Source organism: Platalea leucorodia (genome assembly GCF_965183815.1).
Source record: "Platalea leucorodia genome assembly, chromosome: Z".
Taxonomy (NCBI): Eukaryota; Metazoa; Chordata; class Aves; order Pelecaniformes; family Threskiornithidae; genus Platalea; species Platalea leucorodia.
Genome location: NC_138858.1, coordinates 3,403,211 through 3,428,626, shown reverse-complemented (window position 1 = coordinate 3,428,626; position 25,416 = coordinate 3,403,211). Strand labels below are relative to the sequence as shown.

Below are 25,416 nucleotides of genomic sequence, written 5' to 3'. Positions count from 1 at the left end.
AGGAGAGTCCATATCAAACATAATGTATTTTCAATTCATGAAGCAGCGCTAGCATAAACGGCAGATGCACTCAGACCAGCCCCACTGCATAGTTTTCCCTGCATTTGTTCATTTTAATGCTGCAATTAAATCACTCAGTTGCACCAAGGACTTTGTTTGTGACTGCTACAGCAGCTAAAAATTGTTTGTTTGGGAAACAGTACAACTTTTGCAAAGCTTCAGAGTGTTTTAGAACTCAGGATAGGGAAAGTAAATAGATCTCAAAAAGGGGAGAGTCTATATAAATCTTCACTAATAGGTAATTCTAACCAATACAGCAATTGTAAGAAAAAAAAGTAGTGACAGCAGCCATTGCAAGTTAAAGGTTTACAGAAAAATTAAAGAGAACATTGGACAAGAATAGGAATGTGGCTAATGAGCACATTTTCCATCTACGCTAAGACTATTTCAGGACAACTTTCTTAATTGCAGAAATGTAAAATGCTGCACTTTCAATTGCATAAAGCCTTTACATAATAAGCAGTTCTCTAACCTAGATTACATATAATTACTGTCCAAGAACAACTGTTACAAAAATCAGAGGCTCTATAGCTTCTGTCCGTCTCCCAGGCTGCTCTGACCTAGATGCCACAAACAATACCTTGAAGATTATGTTGTCCAGCAAATCCCTAATTTAACTTTTAACAGAAATGACAGCACAATCCCCAAACTGAAAAACAGAGGAGGAAGTCAAGGAGGAAAAAAATTGCCTGAAATCAGTACAGATTTCCCCATAACAAAGTGAGATTATGTTTAAACGTGTTGGCAAACTCCATTCAATAGTCACCAAACTATTATTCAGGTTAGTTGAAACAGCAGGCCTACCTCTAGAAGTGGCAGTATGCAGACCTCAGATTTGATTTTGGGAGCAGATGCTCCAGATGCTGTTCCAGAGACCGTGGAAGACCAATGCTTCTTCTGAAAATGTCGACGGAAGAACATTTTGCCTCCTCTCCCTTTTGGTCCCAGGCAAAATGACTTGAAGTTGAACAAAAGTCATCTTGATTGTTTTCTGATTACAGTCATCCTATTCGTTCTACCAAATGTTTGGCAACAGGAAAACCCATGGATAATCTCAAGTAAGGTCAGAGTTTGCAGCAATGGAGTCCCCTATTTATTCATGTATGGGAATGTGTCTGCTTGGAGTAGTGCCCAGACTTGCCATTATTCCCATAATGAATCTGTTTGGTTGTTGGTTTTTTTTGTTTGTTTGTTTGTTTTGTTTGTTTGATTGTTTGTTTTTTTTTTTTTGTTTGTTTGTTTGTTGTTTTTTTTTAAATTCCAAAAAAACTACTCCAGATTTGTTGCTGTTCACTTGTTTTCTTGAGACTAAATAACTGGATCGTTGAGGAAACATACAGGTAACTTCTTTTACTGTATGGAAGTACACACATTTGAACCAAGTCCTTCATGTGCACATACTACCACTCACAGTGCCTCACCATGAACAGCAACCATTCTGTTTCTGTTCCCAGAAAGTTATCAGCTTTTGAGGAGAGAATTAATTTCCATTATCCATAATTTCAACTGAATTAAGATTCCTCACTGAAGGTATGACTTTAGGATAAGTCTGGACCAGTGCCCTGAGAAGCTCTGAAGTCAGCCACATGCATGTTTGGATGAAACGCAATCTCTCTACGTCTTGGCTCTCCACGCTGTGAAATGGAAAAGCAGCACTCAATTTCAGCAGGATATGGAGTGGTTTTGCTTTCATTCCCATTGCCAAAAGAATATCTCAGTCTAACAAGCCTACACAACCTCAACCAAGTAGTAATTTCAAGAAGTCTAACATCATTGCTCAAAACACCTGATATCTCAAATTATCCGACTTTGTAAGCACAGGCCAACTAGCTGGTAGTCTTCATCAGATTATTAGGAAGAGGAATTTTTATTTTTACTTTTTTCTCCAGGTTATTGCAGGTGATAGGAGTGGCAAGCAGCCAGTTCACTTCCTCTGATCAGCTGTTTGAAAAGCGTGTTTGGGATCAATCCCCCCTGCCAGAATTTAGTATACATTCCATACCAGGACATACAGCTTCCTAGCAAATCCTCTGGATAAAGAGAATACATGTGTTTTTAGCAGTATGCTTTTAGATTTAGAACAACTACTTTTTCTCCAGGGAGACACTTTCCAACCCAAAGGAATCTTTATTCCATTACCTAGTGCAGGTGGTGTTTCTGGTTAGATACATGCAGTTGTACAAATCATTTTTGGGGTAGTCACTAGGTTTTGGAAATGCGATGGCAAATTCTGTTGACCAGAGCTGTCGCAGGCATTCCAGCTGCTGTGCCTGATTGCCACCCCCCGCAAGATCATAAACAGATTACTAATATATCCTAGCAAGTACCCCTTAAGCAATTTGTTGTTGAATTCATTACATTTCAAAAATTGCATATTACTATTCTATTTTCCAGCCATGTTTTTATAGCAGTTACTGTATCTTAGAACCTCTGAAATTCTGAAGGAACAGCCTCCTGTATAGGTGAGTTGTCATACACGTCATCATGTCTTGCTTGACCTCGCACTACAGAAACCCAATGGAGTTCCAAACATTGTACTTGGAACATAAAATAATTATGTCCTCTGTTTAGTAAAACTGTTTTCTTTGGACTTATTTTGTTCCACTTTCCACACTTCTCTATAAGAAACAGCACTTAACACAAAAGACCTAAGTATTTGCAGTTGACTACAGAAATACAAGTTCTTCATAGTATTTAAATATCTAGATATCAAGAAATTCTGAAATTGCATCTTAAGCCTTAAGCTCTTTCATCTGAAAGATGTCATGTACAGCCTCAGGACCGAAAGTGGCTGGAGACATTTTATCACTATGTTAGAATGATAGAATCGTTCAGGCTGGAAAAGACCCTTAAGATCGAGTCCAACCATTAACCCAGCACTGCCAAGGCCACCACTAAACCATGTCCCTAAGCACCACATCTCCCCGGCTTTTAAATACCTCCAGGGATGGGGACTCAACCACTTGTTTCCACCAGACATCAAGGTGCTCTGCATATGTTGTACCGCATGACATACCTGGTCTGTAACTGGAAGGCTGTACCATCTTTCTTCTTCAAATGCTTAAATACTATGACGTTACATTTGTTCTAACTGCAGTTTTCTGATTATTTTCAATGTAATTGTTTGAAAAACAAAAACCATATAGTATACCACACCTGGTATACTAGGAAAAATGAAATGCTCCTACATTTCTTCCATCGCTGTGAACTACAGGGCACCATGAAGAAGTGCCCCTTCTTCCCTACAAGCATTCAGTACCTTTGCTAAAGCTAAAGAGTTGGAAGTTTAGGCTCTGATCTCAAAAGATTTCCACTGAAGCTACTGGGATGCTGCACAACCACACGATTTCTCGGTGCATAACCACACCCCAGAATCAGCACCATATCCAGTTTTAAAGCCATAAATACATGTCCTTTGCCATGCAGAGCAATAGCAAGGTTTTTATACCACACATCCTAGAATTTGCTGTTGTCATCTGTGTTTAACAGCAATCCTCAGGGTCTGTTCTCTTTCGAGAAAGAGCTGCATAGCTTCTGATATGTTTACACAAGAACTTCAAAAGCAAAGTATTCAGAGAGTAATGTAAGACCAGCTTATGCAGTTGGAAAAAAGACAAGCCTTAGGCATGCAGCCTCTAGTTAAATTTCTGTTTAAAGAAATGACATGTTCCTTTGCCAGTCCAAAATAAAAGTTTGTAAGCCTGATAACTATAATACAGGATTTTCCTTCAGAATACAGAGGAAAAAATAGCTAAGACGGTACTCAGCAAATGATTCACTTCTCATATATTCTACCAGCTAATCCTTCTCCCCACTCTTTTTTGAATTCCACTTCACAAAGCAATGTATTCAGGCAGATATTACATGACTAGTACAGTAAGAACCAGTTGCGAAAGACCTATTTCTTGCCTGCAAAGTCCTAGTTATTTAAGCCCTAATTCAGACCTGCTGCAAACTAGCTTGTTTTAAAGGCTCAGTAGAATTTATAAATCTGCTTTTTCCCAAGGGTTCAAACCTAGATGTATGACAGACATCACAGGGTTTCTAACAGTTAAATTTCTCTAATGTACAACTAGGGCTTATGTACTGACAATATATTCCTGAGTGGCAGAGCAGAGGAAATTCAGTTGCTCTGAGCGGTTGAGGGTCCCGGCAGTCCCCCAGGCAGCCTCTCCTGAGCCTCAGCAACAGGAGGAAGGATGGGCACGCGTGTCTGCATTTTAAAGGAGGAGGATTTGTAACAGGATTGTATGAGGAGAACTTCTTCATTTAATTAAAAAAAAAAAAAAAAAAAAAAAAAAAGGCAGGACTTCAGCTTCCCACTCTCCTATTCTCTAAAAGAAGAGAAAAGAGGACAAGAAAACAAAAATCCCAAAGAAAATGAAAAGCAAACCCCTGCGTAAGCCGTGCCTGCTGCCCCTTCCTAAAACCCTTCAGCCACAGCACTGGCTGTGAGCATCCACCAAGACATCTCACTCGTGTACATGCTGCCTGCGACAGACAGAAGTGACACAGGGTGGTGATGACAGGTCTCATGCTGGAAAAAAGATCTGATGCAGAAGATCCTCTGGACAGCCCAGTGCATCCCATTATAATCGCCGTGTGTTCTAGGAACAGGGTTTCTGATTAACGCCTGCACATTTTGGGTATACTCTTCACAAGATGTGAAGTGAAAAATAAATCCGGGAAGCCAACCTTAAATACCTTATTGAGGCCTTATTGTTAAGTGCCAGCTGAAGCTGACCTGAGAAAGCCTGCTGATATGTGTCTTTCACCCTCAAGCATCCTAAAGACTTGTGTGTTGCCCCAGATGTGTTAAAACTTGAAGTCCTACAACAATTGCTTAATATAGAAGACTCATGTATGTGTATGGCAGAAATAAATGGACTTAAACTGATTTTGAATGTTAGCTGCAGCACAAAATCACCTCACTTAATGTGAGGGGTTTACGTGAACTAAGACCAATGGGAAAGTAAAAATTTTCAGTTCCGTCAGACTGAGACTACAGGGCTGTATATTTATCAGTTACAGATTCTCATAATGCTGAGCAAAAATCCAAAATATTAGAGGACTGCTAAGAAATTTAGTCTTTTAACAATTATTAGGAATTATTCCAGAGTTAGACTCATTCCGATATTTTTCATTTAGACAGAAAACCTTGTCCTGTTCCTGACCACAACTCTCTTATGAAACCTAGTTTCCAAATTTATTACCTACACTATTCAGCAGAAGAGCGACGAGGTCTTAACTCTGTCATTATTAATATCCACAACAGGAAGACAAGGTTTGGATCCTGGCCAAGGAAAATCTGTCCATTGAATTGCAGCAGTTCCCCCACTAACAGTCTACTTCAAACCTCACAAAATGCTCCAAAATGAGTGGGGAAAAAGGGTGATGCCTGCCACAAAGGAAGAAATACTATCCAGAGACCGATCTAGAAAGGCCAAACATGAAAGCATTTGCTTAACATGCTAAATAAAAATAACATGCAAGAGCTTGTCAGACCAACATGCTCTCCATTTTGCATGAGCAAGCCCCTAATGATGCTCCAACAAAGGAAGTTTGTTTACCATTAACTTTTTTGTATATACATTCACATCAGGAATGCTTTTATGTCCACAACAGTTATTTACATATAGGCAAGAGCTTTCATGTCAGCCAGCCAAATCATAGCTGAGTTAGAGATATCAGAGAGTCATCCTCCTCCCTACATCTACTCTGCCTTCCCAGCTCCATGCCATCCCCATTCCTTCTGTCTTACAGGACAGAAACAGAAGATGGAAAGGACCAGAAGATAATACGGGAAACTCGTGCAATAAGGGGTTTGCTTTTGTGCCCTCCTCTCCAGCCTCTCATCTATCTAGTCCTTCTCTTACATTCCACGGTGAAAGAGATACTGCTGTAAGTTTATAATGCTTAGTTTTATTAAACTCAAATATTTGTTGATGGAAGATTAAATGAATAAAGCTGTATTCCAGCTATGGTGCTGGTAACAAAATTTATATTTCAGGATCCCAATACTGTTCCCAGTAAAATGCTTAGAGAAATCTTCCTTTGGGTGCCAACATCAAAGTCTTTAAAAGCCTTCTCCTAAGGTTAAATTCTTGGAAGCTGTGCCATCTGAAGATGGTTTGGGTAGCACATGCCCTGTATTACGCTTCGCATACATCCCTGTGCTATTCCAACTGCAGTACCTGGTCTAATGAAAAATATTGCATCTGTCTACAAACCTCCCCTTTCTAGATCATCATGAGTCTACCACCAGGACAACTTTAAAGCTATTCTTGTAAGACTCAAAGACCTTCTCTTGTGGAAAGCTTCAGGAATTCCACCATATTATACCGTCATCAGCGTAGCATCCTTAGCACAGCGGACACCAGCAAAATGACATTTCTTGCCACTTGCTCCAGCCCTTCACCCACAGTAAGGGGGGGCAGGTAGAATGGTCAGGGTGAAGCTTTGTCATTAAGCCTGTCCTAATGTGGCTGCACCCTCCCAGCCAGCAGCCTAGGGTGCCCAAAAGCAGCAAGTCACCTAGGTCTGAGCCATGTCCCCCCACCTGTGACACCTACAGCCATCAACCAGACATCGACTGACATAGCTTGGCAGCAGCACGGCTCTGGACCTGGTGCAAATTTGAAATCCAAATAAAAATCAAATTACTGAGAAGCAAGCAGAAATTCACACTTTCCTATAAGGATAATAACTGAATTTCCATGTAATACAGAAATTTATTTTTCAATAATGGAAATCCATTCTTTTCACCAGGATGTCTATTCCTAGGTGCCACATTCTTTTCTTGTTAATAGTATTTTTCTTTCCCCAAAGTGAGTCACTCTGGAAAATGCCACTCGCTTGAAAGAGAAAAATTGACAAACAAACCCAACTGTCATGAAAATTAATGTTCTCTGCTCTATACTACAACTACCACATAGCAATAACTTACAACTTCAATCAGAAAAGAAAAGTTCCAAATTACTCAACAATAGTAACTGGCTTCAGGACAAGGAAATAAAATTTAAATCTGCAACTGTTAAAATAGTTTCTACTAATACACTGCTAAGCACATGATCTGTTTGGCTTTGCTCTAATTTGGCTGGGAAGTCTTTCACAGAAAGAAGGAAAATGTTTTTGATGGCTTGTTCAAAAGGAAAAATAGCCATTTATCAGGTTATGTAAAAATCTCATACTTGTGTTGGAAACTACAGTTTGGCAGAACACATTTAATTACCATTGGCTCTTCTAGAACACTAAGTAAAAAATAACTATGTTATAATCGCATTAAGGGTTTGTCTTTGTTGGTTTAAGACAAAGATTTTAGTCAAAGGCCTCATTAATTCTTAGATCATTCTTTGCAGAGCTTAGCTCCTCCACGGGTCTACAAAAACAAGGAAGTACAGCTATAATCCTTAGAAATAAAAGAAAGATGGAAAGACTTCCAAGCGTTTTTATGCTCAAATGTAAAGAGGAACATTTTTCCTCTCAAACAAAAATTGTTCACTAGAAACTATAGCTGTTGAAATGACATTATTTGTGAAATCAACCCTCAAAATCAAACACTTCAGTCCCTATAGGCAATATTGTAAATATGTGCTCTTAAGCACATACCCAACAAGGCTCAAGAGAAAACATACTGTGAGCCACAACCAGATGGAGTATGGCTCCAGCAAGGTTGTACTACCTCAAAATCACAAAATCCATTACAGCCAAGATTTTCATAGCATGTCCACTTATCCTCCAAAATATTTGTCTCACACCATGTAAATTCAATGTACTCTTTGTATACTGACCACAATTAGAAAAATTCACTACACAACTGAATTAAAAACAATGTTGCATAGGAAAATAAAAATTATCATTTTATGATCCGAGTCAAGGCTAAAAGTTTCTGTATGAATCTGCAAGATTGCAATTTTGAACTACAGATGTCCTAACGCACACAAATATTTTCATTACAGATTAATCAGGTTCAAGCGTTGATCTGATTTTGAGTTTTGGCACCAGTGAAAGTTTTGCTTTTGTAATAGACTTACGTTTTGCTTCATTTCCCTTAGAGTCCCTGCAAAACCTACCACAGCCAACATATCCTAAAAGCACAGTATTCCTTTGCACCATGTATATTCAACAGCCAGAATGACATCTTTTCACTGGCAGTAATGGCTTCGTTAACAAGTTAGTTAATTATCCACCGCCTTCTGGACAGGTTCTAAGACTTGGCAAGACAGCTACCACTTTCTGCAAGAAACATTCTTGTCTCATAAGTATCAGTATTAAATAAGAGTTCATCTGCAAGCTCTTTATGTAAACTATTTTTTATATTTAAATGTTGCAGTTGAGTAAACTGACACCACAGATTAAGGTATATTCATACCAAAGTCATATACTAGATCTAATCTGTTATGTAAATTAAAATGTCTACTGCTAATTGGAAAATCATAAGCTCTGCTGTATCTGCAAGATGTATACTTAGGAAGTTCTGCTGCATTAATTTAAGGATTTAATTTAAGGATTTAATGCAATTAACAGGTAAGCAAACTCACTGCTCCTCTTGTCCACTAAAGCGACAGACGTTGCCTCCCTCATCTGCCAGCCATGTACGATTACATCCCTAACTGTGAAAATGTACTCTTTAGTTTTTTATTTTTAAATTTCACTCCCTTTCCAAGGCAAAGGCTGTTTTAATTTATTTTAAGCTTTGAAGTAAATTCTCTTCTCCCCTGACAAAATTATTGGTAAGGCAAATAAAGCTGTTTCAGAACTTGAACTAATTTAATCATGACACAATACTTCCACAACTGACTTGTGCTGCTTCTATCAGTAGTTCATTCTATGCCCAACATAATAAATATCATATAAATAACTTCTCCTTTCATCTTGTACATGTTAATTAAAAAACAACAACAACAACAAAAAAAAAAACCTTACCAACTTACCAGACTTCAGGATTAATTTGAGAAAGGGGTTAAAATACAGATTTCCATTGCAGATGCACTAAAAACCATCATTACTTATTTTGGGGAAGGAGCAGAAAGCTAAAGGCGAAAGGGAACAGGGAACCACACAGACACACTTTCAGCTTCCCCATGTCACCAATAATGTATAAGTAATAAATAAAATAAAAAGAAAATTATAGAGAAAAAATGCAAAATAATGTGGCAACTTTACAGAACTGGTACTCCAGCAGGCTACTGGAGAAAAAAAGGATAAAAAAACAAAAAACAGAAAAATGGAGCTAGCTAATCAATATTTCCAGGCAGGCAGTCCACAGTATAGCCTTTGTATTCCTTTAATCTTTACAGACATGACCAGTAACTGAAAAACAATGAAAGGGTGTTGAAGTAGAAGTGCACACACCAGCCCGGAGGCAAAGCAACTCCCCTGCTATGCTGCACTTGGGCAATGGTTAATCTGAATGATCTGATGTCCAAACACTCCCATCACAAAAGATGGTACAGACATCTGGCAGGAGAATGAAGGGAAACCAGTTAACATGTAGTTCAAAAACAAATGCAGCTTTGGATTAATTTAATCCATTAGCAGACCTGAAAACCAAATTTTGATACAGAGCAGTAAGAAAAAAAAAAAAGAATTTGTTGTGCTTTATCAGTCCGGCCTGAAACACAGCTCATTTTCTCCTGTCCATTCACTTTCCAACCCCTCCAAGGGACCTGCCAGTAACCAGACATCAAGTGTAAACCCATTCATAATATGGTATCAGTGCATCTGAAACCAAACAGACCATCCTTTTTCCTGAACTACTGAGCCATTTTCATCAGAAAACGTGCAGCAGCAGAACACATTCTGGGTGGTACACTGCAGATATTTTCAAAATTATGAACAATAACTGCCTTATGGAGTAACTACCTTATGGACTGCGGAGTCACAGGTGTTACTTAATATCCCGTACTAGTGCAAAAAAACCCACCCTTTCGGTCACGTATTAACCCTGCATGCTCTGCATCTACCACCCAGAAGGATGACCATCAAAGAGTTTAAGATCTGTTAATACTTTATGAGAAGCACTGTGGCCTACTGGAAAAAGATGCTGAACCTGAAAATTTTAATTCCCAGATTTTGGTCCGTTTCTTAGATGGCATGGGCAAGCCTCTTTATCATTTGCAGTATGTTAGAATCCTAGAATAGTTTGGGTTGGAAGGGACCTTAAAGATCACCTCGTCCAACCCCCTGCTCGGGGCAGGGACATCTTCCACCAGACCAGGTTGCTCAGAGCCCCATCCAACCTGGCCTTGAACACTTCCAGGGATGGGGCATCCACAGCTTCTCTGGGCAACCTGTGCCTGTGCCTCACCGCCCTCGCAGAGAAGAAAAATGTTCAAAAATGAAGTGGAAATAATGGCGTTTACAATGTTTTTAAAGCATTTTCACATTTATTGCTCAAATAAATGATATGTAGGAGATGAACACTCTTGTTGACACTGGATTGTAAGGTGAAGAGGTACAGATTTCTTACCATCCTCTAGTTGAAATTTATAGTAAAACTCAAGTATAACAGTTTTTGTTGGTTTTTTTTAATAACTGATTATTGAAATTTTAGTTACAAATATTGTCTTTATCTCAATTTCTGTAATTCTCTAGAGCTAAGAAGAGTTTGGAAAGCATGAAACGCCTCCTTTTCACCTACACAAAATTCCTTTTTTGCTAGCCCTAGTCCCTGCAAGATATCAAGTTTTAAAACTTTTGTGCTTACAATATATCAGCTTGATTCTTGGTTTCCTTTAACAAGCAATTTCCCCTGAAGAATTAAAGAAGAAAAATCATTTTTGAGCCAATAGGTTTTCTTTTTTTTTTTTTATAATGGGTTATTTGAAGCTGCTCAGGTTTTGGAATATCAGGATAAATGTCAGGGAGATAAATCACCAACACACCTCGTGAAACTTGCTGCAGCACTCTCAGTAAACAAGCTGGAACATATGGTTACAATTATGATCTGTATGACCACAGAAATCAGAAGCTCTAGTCACGAACCACAGCCTCGCTATGCTATGGATTGTACATACTCAACGATGGTCCCTACCCTAAACAGCTTACAATCTACATACAGGGCAAGAGACAAGATGGATTAGCAGAGAGGCAGGCTGGAGGAGAAGCAGTATTAGTCAGCACAGTAGCAGAGCTCCCAACACACCATGAGCCTAGACAGCGTCAGGTAGATATCACAGAAAAGAGGCTTTACAGAAGACTTAAAAACATATAAGCCTTGAGAATGTTTAGTATGAAATATTTTGTCACTGCCGTAAGGGTGGAGTGGTGGCAGCCAAGGGTCCCCAGCAGCGTCTGCCTCCGATGGAAATTAAAAACCTATCGCTTGCTCTGTGCAAATGTGTAAGTCTCACCAGAGTCAATGGAAGACTTTCAAAAACTATTATCAAGCCCAGGACCTTACAGTATAAATTGCTCTTCTGGTAAAGGACGCTTTGCTATCATTGCCATCAGCGTCTATGAAAAGAGCAGGGGTCCCACAGCAAAAGTCTATGCTACCTGTCCAGCTATTTCTAAATCACTAGTGGTTTACTATCAAAAATACATTGGTGAAGCTTACAAGAAAGATCAAGAATTTCTTAAATAGTTATACTATGACACTTCTGGTTTCAAGATCCTTGTGATTGAAAGCCCCAAGAGTTTGGTGGACCTGGGGCCTAGGCAAGCTACCAGAAGTGCTACTGCTGTATAACTGTTCTATACTCTCACACCATTCAAAACCACAAAGATAAATTAGATTTCAAGAAAAACAAAAACCACAACACGGTGTATGTCAAAGGAAGTGTGTAAAGGCGTGATAGTGAATACCATCTCTGGCCTGTGGAGATTTATGCCAGAGGCAATGTTTTGCTGTGCTACTGTGATTAAGATTGACGATGAGTTTTATCTTGTGAAAAAAGGCAATGAAGACTCTCAAAGGGAACGTTCAGGCACCGCTCTGACAGTAGGTCAACCTAACTTCAAACCAGCTCCTATGGCCTCGCAGCACGAAAGCACAGATTTCGGTCAGGATGAAGCTGCTCTAGAACCCAGCTTGATGGGCAGCTTTTGCAGACTGATCCTGCCACAGCTACACTACTATTAACACTCAACTACTTGGTCTCAAAGAACGTGTGCTTGAATTGCAGCCACACGTTTTGCTCCAGGTCAGACACATCTTTAGAGAAACCAAAAGAAAGGTTAAACATCTGGACACTATCTAAATCTTCACATTCAGGCAGGTCAAAATGCCACGATAACAGTGACAAGAGGATGATGCTGTTATGGACTGTAAGCAAGAAGGAAGATGGAACAGATAGAAATAGGAAAAAAGTCTCAGATCTACATTTTCATTATGGTATGCATGAACAGGCAATTAAACGTTGACTAAGCACCAGGGAGATAGACAAGGTTGTAGTTATGTAGCAGATCATACACCAGATCTGTGACATATCATGAAAAGGTTCTGGAAGGTAGAAACAACCAGCCTGAGATATTTGTAAGTAGAAAAAAAGCTTGGCAGAATTGTAAAAAACAACAGACACAAAGTAGCTTTTTTGTGTCTCTACTTTGACAAGTTTTAATCTAGATACTACAAATCAGACTACATAATAATCTTTTTCATCTTCAATTTTAACAGAAAATGTTAAATAGGAATAAATAGTTTTCTTGTAAAGTCAAAGATAACCATGCAAGTGCTCCTATTAACCAGAATGTAGCTCCAAAAAAAACGAAGAAGCTATAGTATAGATAAGTCACAGAGGCACAACACAGGCCACCAGTGGCCTTCAAGCACACTAATGTTGAATGACATAATGCAGAGTAAAGTATATACTTACATGACAGAAAGTCATTAATGGTCAGGAATGTTTGACCAGTTCCAACCCAAGAGTACAGACATGAGAAAACAAGTCATTATTGACCACTATACACCGAATTCTGCAATTTGTATTAATGCTACAACAGTACATTTGTGGGCCAGATTAGTTAGAATGATTGCTTAGGCGATTAATGAAGATGAATCCGGCTACTGCCTTTTCATTAGTTTCTTACAGGTACAACATTGTACCCATTACATCTATAATCATCTAAACAGCACAAAGTCAATTAGGAGTTACTGCAACACTAAGAACTAAGTACTGCAAGATGCATGAATGTGGTTTGGTTTTTTTTAATAGCAAAGTATAAATTGGATCAACTATTTCAAAGAAAACCATTCAAATTGACTTATTTTTCAGTAGTCTTGAGTAGCAGTAACTCCTGTCTTAGCATATCATCTGTTTGGCAGTTCCTCACTGTAACATGTATTTTATTTTGCAAGAAATAAAATTACTAATTAAAAAAATTTTGCTTGCCCACAAAAAGTTCTCTCAACTTGGTTAACTGTGGACCATGAACTGGCAAATGCTAATACTACTCCAAAAAAAGAGGAGTGGATTTAAAACCAACACAAAAAAAAATTTTTTTGAAGGTAAGTAGGTTCAATGTACCTTGTGAACCAAGAAAAATGAACTTCTAATTTCTAATATGTGTCTAATCTCTATCGCCATGCATATTGATGTAATTTATGCCTGCACAACACCTCATCAACATACCATCAGATCTAGCAGCACTTTACAATTATTTTGCACACCTACAAAAAGACTGCAAAAACAAAGCAAAGTTGACTCAGTATCTAAGAATGTCCTTTATGAAGTTACAAAATTAAAATATCATTATTTCCCCCCCTCATTCCAAACCTACAACTGTTTATTTAGCTACTGGAGGATAATATAATTGGCAATATAATTCTAATCAAGGTATTTTATAGACAGGATGGAGAAAGGTACTTGCACGCAGATAACCTGCACGCAGTCAGAGGCCAAACCGAGGAGAAGTAACTGGTGTGAGGATGTTGGCTGTATGGTTTCAGGGTTAAGGAGGCTCATGAGAGGAAAAAAAACAGTCTACAAAGGCTGAGAAGCAGGAGAAGGTTAACTGTGGGAAAGGGTAAACTTCTGCTCATATCGTGTGTAATTATCACTCCTGCTGAATCACAAGGAAGGAAAGGGGGGGTGGATTTAAAGTACAGTGCTTATAAGAGTTTGTTGATCTACTGCTGCTGTGCAAGTAACGACAAAATACGCATAACGTAATACATGGTAACATAGATGACTGATACCAAGTTAAATAATTTCAAATTAACAAGTACAATAATTATCTTAGGCCTTGAAATTTCATATGAAAAATGAATGATTTTTAAAACCAGGCTCCTATCTCCTTTCATCCTAAATAGATTATATTTAGACTATTTCAGTAAACTTATTTTAATCATTATGTGGTATTTAAAAGACACTAAGCAATATAAAAGTGAATTTTCACGTCTTCCATTCTTCTTTCAATTCTTATCTTATAAAGATTATAAAATACACAAAAATAAAACAATACAGAAATCACGTTTAAGTTTTCCACATCTGCTCATTGCTCAAAACTTGCTTCTGTTCCATAACAGACTATCAATTTTTGCTGCTGTCTTCTAATCTGTATTACACTCTACCCGTGCACCTGATGCTACATAAAACAAAAGGATTGCAAATGGGTTAATTCAGAGATATTACAGATAGGCAAATATGCCATTTACTCTACCAATCCTATTGCGTCCAAGTTTCATCTATAGTCCAGCATTGTATACAGGCAAATAAGCAGACACAAAAAACACTAACCAACTGTTCGGGGACAAACAAAAAGAAATATTTCTATTTTCTAACAGGATGTGGTACTTATTTTTTCCCCCCTTTCCCAGGCAGGTCATTAGAAAGCTCTTTATAAAGGCTCTTTTACTTAAAGCTTTAAATGAAGATACTTAATTCACTGGGAGAAGAGATGGCACTTCAGGTACTCATGAAAGAAGCAACAAAATAAGCGTAGGAGTATGCCAAGGGAGTCGTTAAAAGAATGGTTCAAGAGGAGTGATGGGGGTGGAAGTGTAGGAAGAGGGAAGAAAAAACGTAGGCTGAAACCTTAAGAGTTTGCGTTAAGAAATGCAAACTTGATGTACAAAAAGTAAAATGTCAGGGGGGATATGATAACAGAGAAGCTACAGAGGAAGGCAGGAGTGGTGGCAATTTGGACAGACTTTACAAATCAATCAAGTAACCAGAAGAGGAAAAAAAGCTATTTTGCCTGTGGCAGCAATACGGCAGAAAGATACTCAGCGTGACTAGAGAGATTAGAACCAAGAAGAATAAAACCATCAGGTAAGTAGCGTATCAAAATACGCAGTGAGAACTGCTCTCCAGTCACAAGCAAAAGTACAAACCACATACTCAAAACTGCTTCAGAAAAACATTTTAAGAGCAATTTTCTCTAGCAATTGAAAAGAAGGAAGAGAATGTACCTGTTGGGACTCTTGAATAAAAAGGTTGTAGGGAACAATTTAATTAATTTCTCTTCTCTGTTTAAATAAACTGCAAGCCAAGCAACTGTTTTCTGACGCATTTACGTTATGGGCACAACCCAAACGTGGCAGTGGTCTACCCTTTAGCATGTAAACTGGAAACCAGAAAGGAGATGCGTGTTGCAGCAGCACATTGAGCTGTCTGTAACCTCATCTTAGGCAGCAGCAGCGATGTGTTTAGGCTATGCTGCACCGAGTTAGAGACGTGCTCTTTTACTGCCTCCATGAGGAGATCCATGCGCACTGTCACAGACTGTAAAATATCTTCTGGCAGACCACTTGCGGCCTGAACTTTAATATCCCCTAGGGATGCTGCCAGTGAATGGATTACACAAAAGAGCAAAATGAATAGTATCAGTTTTAACAGCAACTGACTTGCAAAGTGTTATTTAGTTTATCGGGAAAAAGAAAATAGCATATACCATTACTGTTAGCAATATATTGTATTTTATTCTTATTATATGGAAAAGAAAAACCTTTAGGAAGAATTTTCATGTGTAATACACACAGCAATAAAACACATCTGGTGTGGGGAAGAAAGCAACCACCAACCAAAACACGGTATATAGTATAACAAACATGAGAAACCTTTTTCTTAACAAAAAATGGCATCAAGTCTTTCATACTCTTCAGGCGATATCTCTCTATAGCAAACAGTCCACCCACAAAAGGTCAGAATCTAGTCATACTGTTCAGGAAAAAACATTAGTCAACCTACTGGGAAAGGCATACACTACAATATGTTACAAGAATTCCTATCTAGGCTACTCCTTTACATCACAGAATCCTTGACACTGGAAGAGACCTCTTGAGACCACCTAGTCCAACCTTCTGCTCAAGCAGAACCACAGAGCAGGTCACCATATCCACTGAGTAATCATAAAGAATAAAATATGCACATAAGAGTATTTCTTACAACATTTTAACTAACTTGAAGCAAATCAAATGGGGCAGTACTTGCTTTATTTTTTTTTTTTTTTAAAGTATCAACAAAAGCAAAAAAAAATTGACTAAGTGCTGCTTTTACCATGTGCTGTCCTGCAGGGAAGGTATCCCTGCAGTGCCGGCGGATATAATGTCCTTGGATTCTAACACATCCTGAGATGGACTGTCTATGATTACAATCCAAGCAGGCCTGTGGACAGCTTTTCTACACTGAGCATGCACACTGGTATCAGTTATTGAAAAAGAAACGGGCTACAAGTGGTTTTGTAAGAGAGGTGACATAGAAGGCAATACTTAATAAGGTCTGAAGTATTGTTTATAGAAAATAAGACTCACTTGCCACCCCAGATGCAATTCCGTAAAGTAGTCCTCCTCCATCTGTTTGCTGCTGAAAGACATGGGTCCCCGGACGAGGGCTTCTTTCTTGTCTAATGAAATTATATAGTAAAGTTTTCACAAGTCTGCTGGTATATGGGAGACTGAAAAGGAAAAAAAACATAACAAAACAAAACAAAAAAAACCAACAGCTTTAGTTGACTCACAACTTGAAAAATTTGGCACAACAAAGCCGAGGCAGGGTGCAAAGGCTGGTGTTTGGCATTAAACACAGACAGTAACTCTCCCAGTCTTGAGCAGACTGGAAAGGGAAAGAACGCCAAGCTCTTGCCCATGCAAAGCTGCACTGACTTCAGCAGGGCTCTGCAGGAGCACCTTCAACAGCAGGATCATGGAAACTATTTTTTGTTTTCTTTTTTCAATAGTACTTTTAAATCAATCATTTAATTTGTGGAATCATTGTGTTCTTTTACCTCAAGACACAACTAGAAAAATATTTATGCAAGGGAAAGAAACATTATGTTTGTTTATTGCTCCGTGCTTTGGTTACGTAGAACAGGTAACAATAGTATTTCTCTACCCTCCTAATACTTTTTGTCTGTGTGTGTGGCTGAGGCCAACTGGCAAAGACCAATAAAACATTTGACCTTACATCAATGATTTTGACAAATGCACATAAAATTTGTTGGATTTAAATAAAAGGTTAGAGTACTTCCAAAACAGAGGAGGATTTCCACAGAAGCAAAACAGTTGGTTCCCATTCCCATATGATTCAGAGGTGAACAGACATGGGCTGTGTTACAGTGAATTCCAGTCCCCTCTAACCAGTACCCCTCCAACTCCTCACATTGCCCTAGATTCCCAGCCGCCAAATTCCCACCCCTCCCTCCAGAGGCCAGGTACCTACTCCTCCCAACTCAGATCTCTTAGACCACGTACTGCCTTTTCTCCCAAACATTCCCCATTTTGCCCCAAACCCTCACTTCATAGAATCATAGAACCGTTAAGGTTGGAAAAGACCTCTAAAATCATCAAGTCCAACCGTTAACCTATCACTGCCAGGCCCACCCCTGCCCCATGTCCCTAAGCACCACATCCACATGTTTTTTGAACACTTCCAGGGGCTGTGATTGCACCCCTGCCCTGGGCAGCCTGGGCCAGGGCCTGACCACTCTCTCCGTGAAGACATTTTTCCTAATGTATTTCCTTTGGTCCAGAGGTTGGAGTACCACCAAACCCCACAAATACCGAGGCTCTGGCTCTACCCTGCTGCAGTTTCAGGCTGAAGGCTGCCCTGTGCTCCCTCTGCCCGCATCCAAGCTGAGCCTCCCTCCTTTCGTGCCTGTCGCCCCGGAGCAATACCTCTCTCTCACATCTAGCAGAAATTTCAGAAAACCAGACAACAGACACACTTCCCAAAAATCTGCCCGCATGGAATTTAAAGTTGAAAGAGGATGAATGGTAGCCTGACCAAAATGCGTAAAAGCCACCATGACAAAGCATTTAAGCAAAACAACTGACTCGCCAGAACAAGTGGTATTACTCATATGACTGAGTTTACCACCTGCTAAGTATTTCCACTATTGCAGCTTAAAACTCAACGTAGCACATACGTGCAATCTTTCGAGGGGCTGCTATTTATCTGTATCACAAGGAGGCTCATCAGCATTTCTGAGCTACACAAGTTCTCTAGACTGCAATGTTACAGGAAAAGACCCATAGCTGAATCAAAAAAAATATCCTGAAAAGTAAAAGCCATTTTAAGTCAATGAAATTACCCTCAAAAAATGAAAATGGTTTCCAGAATAGTTTTACTGAAGTCAGGGCCATGAGATTTAAACCTGAAACCTTCCAACAGCCTTTACAGATGTTTGCTTTTGTGTTCTGTTTTCTTTTGAGCAGAACAAGTTTTCCATCAAAACATATTTCGCTGTCTTTTGTTTCCAAGTACAAACAGTCTAAACAAGCCATCAGAAGCGTTTGCTTTGCCATTAGGTACCAGCCCAGAACATGACATACCATCGACCATGCATCAGGTATTTGTGAATGATGCTCTCTCGTAGAATTTCTTTGTGGAATAACTGGCAGGAAAGGAAGACGATGAGGGTTGTCACAGCTTCCAAGGAAATGCTGTATGTAATATCTCTGCAGGAAAAAAGGAACATTTATAAAGATTAATCTACTGGGTTTGTTTACCAACTGACTTCCAAGAACACTTGGTAGCTTCACCTGAGGTTATACACTGTTTAGCACAGCGAGTTTCAATTGGGAACATGTAAACAACAAATTCAAAAAACCCAGAATCACTTCATACCAACAATGGGTTGTTTTTCTTCGACATAAGCATTTTTTTTAATATGCCAAAAGACAAGACAAGGTAAAAACATTGAGGTACTGCCCAGAACATTCCAGCTGCAATTTTCAGACTACACTTCACTTTAAAAATAATAAATACATCTCAAAAGTGTTTCCTTTGTCCTGTTAAATAAAATTGTCACAAAACCATCACGCTAACTCAGGGAAACGTCCAGCTAGCCAAACACAGCTCCATCTGCCAGGAAAAGTGGATCTTGAAGAAAGGAACATAATACACAAATGCTAGTTTAAGTATAAGAAATGCTGGGGATATCAAGATACTACATGCAGTTGTTCAGTTCTAAATGGTGTTTTTGAGGTTACAGCGAAGTCTAAAGTTTCAAGATATTACAGCCAATCCCAAAGAATGTACTTTAATGACTAAATACTGACACCAGATAGTTTAGCAAAGCTCATTAAGTTAAGGTTAATTAGGAAAGGCTGTGCAGCAAAATGGATGAGAGAGAGATCCACTATTTGGGATATCTTGTGCTTTCTGTCCCCACCTCTGCCTGTAATGACCTAAAAGGGGGACAAAAATGGCATTTGCATCCTCAATCAGTAATAAATTGCAGACTACAAGAAACCTTTTAAAACACAATGAAATAACTTGGACATGAACCAGTATCATTCTTGCTTTCAACTAAAGACCATTTTTACCTCCTCCAAAAGTAAGGAGATACCTCATTCAGTGCAACAGTACCATCCTGTAATCCATTAGAAGGATTGTTATTAAGCACTTTTAATGTTTCCCCCACTGTTACTATTCAATTTCCACAGTATGCTTCACAGTCCAATATCATTAAGTTACAACAGGTGTCCAGCATCAACTATCAAGGGGTTTTGACCTAGGACCTACTGAAAATTCAAAATCTACCTATACTTCTCAAATTCAAAGATTTTATAGTATGTTTATTTAATATATAAAAAAAACAGCATCCATGTGTGTTTAAGCAGCGATGCAAAGTTTTTCTTTGTTACAATGTCACCTTCCAAAAATCTTATTCTTAGCAGTTAAAACAAGTATAAACGTAAAACTAAGTGCTCTTTCAAATAACGATGCCTTGAAAACTACAGTGCAATCTCTCTTGAAACAAAATAAATTAACCACAGAAAAGACTGACTGGTGCAAAACTCTTCATTAGTCTCAGGATCAGAACTGGTGTGGTCCTTAGCAAAATGAAGAGGATTTCATTTAGAAGAAATCAGTCTGATTTTGAGCACACTCAATTACTTCAGTATTCTCAAGTGTAGTGCTAGAAATGTTGTGAATAACGTGCATTACTGTAAAACATGAGGACGAAGAGTTTCGTGCATCACGGTGTATAGACAGCTTAAGGTGAGCTCTTCTGCAGTAGCTCTAGGTCAGAGTTTCTGAGCAGAGAGAGTGCTAGATATTCGCTCAAAGTCAAGAGCAAACTGGAATCACAATTTACTGGATCGCAGTCCACGCAACCGCCCTACCTCCAATACAAAAATGTTTTTGGAAGTGAAGGTTATGCAAACTCACTGTCTTTTTTTTTTTCTCTCGCATGATTTAAGTATTTGAATCAGTAACATTTTAAGTTATATGTCAGGAAAAGATGTACTGCTTAAATAACATTCTTCCTTAAAATCATCAAGTACATTTTAATTACTTTTAGTTTTCAGGAGTTACCTGACTTTTTGCCCACTACTGAGGAAGTTAGCCAGTGTAAATGCTGATAATTAGATCAGGCCAGAGGTTACACTGTGATCTGGTTCCACTGCAAATTTATCTCTGCCAGAAGCAAGGCTGAGCTAGGAACAGCTCCCACTCCCTCTCCAAAACCGGGATGCTTTGCAATCCACTACCCACGTCCATCCCAAGCAAAGCAGGGAAGACCTGTATGTACTGATTATTAGAAGTTTAGCTGCCAGCAAAAAAAAAAAAAAAAAAAAAAAAAAAAAAAAAAAAAAAAAGTTTTTTCTATCAAAATAGAAACAACAGCTTGGAAAAAATACTTTTTAGCTATAGAAGAAAAAAATCAGAAGCTTATCATTACCAAGGCTGAGAATACAAGAATAATGTCTCCAGCCCTGAGGTGATGGATGCAAAGGCTGACTTCGTGACATGCTACAACATCCAAAAGAGCTGGGTCACTTTGCTGAGAGGAAACAAATTTCAGAGTCCAGTATACTTTTTTCCCCATCTCAATCTTTTTTTTTTTTTTTTTTTTTTTTTTTTTTGACAAACCATACAAGTGGAATAGCAAATCTGAGGAGACATTACAAAATTCTGTTGCATTTTTATAGGATTCAGTGTAGAGAAATAAACAAAGAGGTTACTCTAATAATGTATTAAGTAATTTTTTTTGGGGGGGGGGGAATACCTCTGCTTTCAATAACCTTATATAACTCTGAAAGAAAAAAAAAAATAGGAAGAAAGCTAAATTCATGCAGCTCCAGTTAGCGAATTACTCTCATTTTCTTTCTATTTGAAACCCAGTTAGGACACATTTAACTTCAGAAACATTCCACGCAACCTGGAGAATCTGTTCAAATTAAACCTGCTCTGACATAAACACAACCAGAGTCCTGATATCTGGGGTAACCCCTCAGCTACAGTCACCCTTAATTTATCACCACAAGGATAAAGCTTCAGAGCAAAATTATTTTCTCCACCAAGGGTCAAAGGTACATTTTTCTGAAACTCAAGCACTTCTAAAGGGTCACAAGAACTACCAGGAACCTCTTTTAACTTCAAAGAAAATACTGTTTATTTATATTGAGAGACTATAGAATAGGGGGTTTTGTTATTGAATTTTTTTTTTTTTATTCAAAGCTATCGGTCATATAGAATGACTTTACATGGAATTTATGCTGATCTCCAACTTCCTCTGAAAACTGTTTGCTTGCAGATAAGGAGGAAACTAGAAATAATGAACTCATGTATCAATTACATGTCAAAATTATTTAGCTATTTATTTCAGAAAACCAGACCTGCATGATGTTTTGAGTTTCTGTGGGTTTTTTTTCCCCCCCTTCCAAAGTGTCTTCTAAAACAGACAAAAAAACCCCACAGAACTCAGACAAAGCTCATGTCCCGAGTAAACGGGCTTCATAGAGCAATGCACCAAAGCATACACAGGTCTTCCCCCCCCCCCCGTATTTTCTCATTTGGAGATTTCCATCATTATTCTCACTTAATTTTTTCCTCTTTTTCTCTCTCCTTCCCACTGGAGGATGTATTCCCACATCAGGTAGAGAAGCTAACAGGTATTATTCTTTTGTCCCTCTTAATACATACTTCTTTTATGAGGGAACAATCTGGCATAGACTGAACTCTAGAAATCATGGCAATTGTTTCTCTCCTGCATTTGGGTTCTTTCCTTACTACAAGTAGCTGTCCTCTTTAGTATCACATCTCTTACACAGTGACAAAAAGCAAGGGTCTGTTTCTTTAACCAGATGGAATAGGTCCAGGTCCCTGCATGTGACATCCAAGTTAAAACTGACTTCTGGCAACAAACCTTATATATACAAATATATATATTTGAGCTCCAAAATGCAAAATTCCTAGATGCTAGCATAACATAAATGCGTGCATGTATATAACACACATTTTAGTAGCTACATTTCAATGAGAAACAGTTGATATATCAATGGACTCCTTCCAAAAGCAACGATACCAGATCATTTCAACAACTACTTTTAAAGTAAACAACCATGTACAATTTGTATTACGGTAATCTTTAGAAAACAACTCATTAAAATCAAATGACAAAAATTCTAATAAGTCAGCAACACTTTCCATCCTAATCCCTTTTGTCAGGTAGATAGTAGAGATCCCGGGCTCCTCTTTGAGAGACCTATGGCCCTGGGAGCACTGCATTTAGACTTAAAAGAAGTATTGCTTTAGAAGAAATTAGTAGAGTAACTAATTCTTCTTGGATACAAACAGGAAAGGATATCTGTTCTGGTCTTCCATCAAGAACACACATTTTTATTGATTTTATTTATTAATTGTGCTGGCAGACTTGTAAATTCCATCAGAGCTATCAACTTTCAAGCACTGGGGGCTGGAGAACCGCACCATACCATCTGCCTGCACATCACACCCTCGCAAGGTTTTGTCTGCTTGAACTGGACCAAGATTTCACCTTGCCCTTTTACAGGTACTTATTTCAAACATATCACAATGCTGATACTGCACTTAAGTTCCAAACATCTGAAAAAGAGGTCTATGGTCAAAACAGTAATCTTTAACAAAAATAAAAGATCTTCTTTGTGGTAGAAACGGGATAAGAGCACACAGAAGCAGCCAGTTAAGGCAAACTGCCTGAGCAGTAACTCTTCCAACTGCAATAGCTTGAACACTTGCCATTACTTGCTTGCACCCACGGACAAGTGCTCACGCTAAATGGTACCGCATAGCAAACAGATGCCACACCATGATGCACCCTTGGGCTTCGAAGCACCTTTCTTCTGAGCTACAAAGAGAACGTTGGAGTCTGAAGCAGACCAAAACATGAAAATCGTAACAGCAAGGTCATCTGTCAATTGTAGCCTGTGGGGAAAATACAAAAAACAAAATACTCATCTGCTCCTGCAGACTCAAGTAAAAGCAACAGGAGCAGCTTGCAGGAGTCTGATGCTACCAGCAGCGTATGGTAAGCTGGTAAGGGGAGTGGTATGAGTGTCACTACTGTTTCCAAATGATGCAATCACCCCCCACAGAACAAGAACTATGGGCCTGTTCAAAACCTCAGCTCCCCAGTGTCCTGGGATCTGATTTTTCCATTCAGATCCATGTGGATGACCTTCCATCAGCGTCATCTACCAAGAACTTCAACAATCTACCTATGTGTCACCATCCTGCTGCTGCTGGTTTCTTTCCAACACCGAACACCGCTCACAACTGCTTTCTGTGCTCACCACATCGTTCAGCTTGGTTCCCTGCCTGCAGAGAGGTCTGTGAAAGAGGAACCGAGATGAAGCACAGAGGCAACATATAGGAAAATCTCAGCTAGGAACTCCAATTACCACTCTGAAGGCACATGCTGTTGTACACACTTTAATTACTCAATGAAATGCAGCTATTTCTATAGCTTAACACACAGAGGCTGAGAGCTCATAAATGATTTCACACCTACAGAGCAAACAGCCTGCACAGTCAGAAACAAAACTCTGAATTTCAGCTCACACCACTCGACCAAGCCCCCTCCCTGTTTAAATATTTTCCTGAACTTTCACCCAGCCAGAGCTGTCTACTCCAAGTATTAAAAGGTTAAAAGGTAATTCATTTTCTAATTTAGAAGAGTTGCCAAAAGGGCTGATTCATACAAAAACTCTCAAATCATACAGGAACCAGGTTTCATTTCCCTGCTTCCTGAGGGCCCACCAGAAAGGTGAAAGAGGAGTCACCACAGAGAACAGGATCAGTTTTGAAAACCAAAAAGCAAGTAGAATATCTGGTTATCAGTCTCAGGATACAAGTACCACTCCTCGAAGTGAACTTAATCTTTCCTCTTGGAATCACTCCTGATTTTACACCCACCGATGGCAAATACGCACTGTGGCAGCCGATAATGCACTATGCTCATTACAGCTGACTCCAAGCATTTGGGAGAGGTCCCGAAGGGGCACTCAAGAAACATCAACTGGAAGCAGAGAGCATCTCTGACATTTCCTACTGCATCCCCCCCGCACCGGGTATTCTTGACTGGGAGACAGAATGAGAGTAAGAAAACAACCAATGATGGAAATACTCTAAAGGCAGTATCTAAAGGATTAAAATGACAGTTGGATTCAAGACCCTTTATTCCCAGACCTGTTCCTAAACCATCCGAGACTACGTGGCTGTGTACATTTTCACCTCACTGGCATTCAGTTCTTCCCTCTACAGATTAAAAAAGATTAGAAAAAGTCTAGGACTTTTAAATGTTGCACAGAGAATCTATATTCTTCTGTATTTATCTTTCATAAGAACAAGCCTTGTTAGCAATAGCCACTAAATCTAAGTGAAAGACCTTACCTTTCGAGCAACAGAAGACAAAAGAGCAGTCCAAATACCCATAAAAATGGACCGCTCAAATGACTGGGCTCATGTAGCTTTCAACCCCCAGGGAAAAGGCAGCCACAGAGAAGATGACCCAGGTGCTCAGAAAGCTACTGTAGACCATTGCAGAGATCTGGACAGAGCCAGACCACAGGAATCGCGTCCTGCGTTCCAGCCGCGCAGCCTGCGCGAAGGGCAGGCCTGCTCCACAGCCTCTCCGTAACACCGCTTCTCAAACGTGAACCGCTGGTTTCAAGGCAGAGCCATCTCGATGTAGTGGCAGCAA

General features: G+C 39.1%; 1 protein-coding gene across 8 annotated transcripts in view; it reads right to left on the bottom strand.

Moving 5' to 3' along the window:
* LOC309602830 (dymeclin) overlaps positions 1–25,416 on the bottom strand; it is a 222,469-nt gene that overhangs the window by 158,306 nt on the left and 38,747 nt on the right. For all 8 annotated transcript variants that reach the window (XM_082336826.1, XM_082336825.1, XM_082336822.1 and 5 more), the window contains 2 exons: positions 18,776–18,901; positions 16,757–16,899 (listed from right to left, as the gene is read on the bottom strand). In XM_082336826.1, the coding sequence (XP_082192952.1) occupies positions 16,757–16,899; positions 18,776–18,901 (269 nt within the window). The remainder of the gene's footprint in view (positions 1–16,756; positions 16,900–18,775; positions 18,902–25,416) is intronic.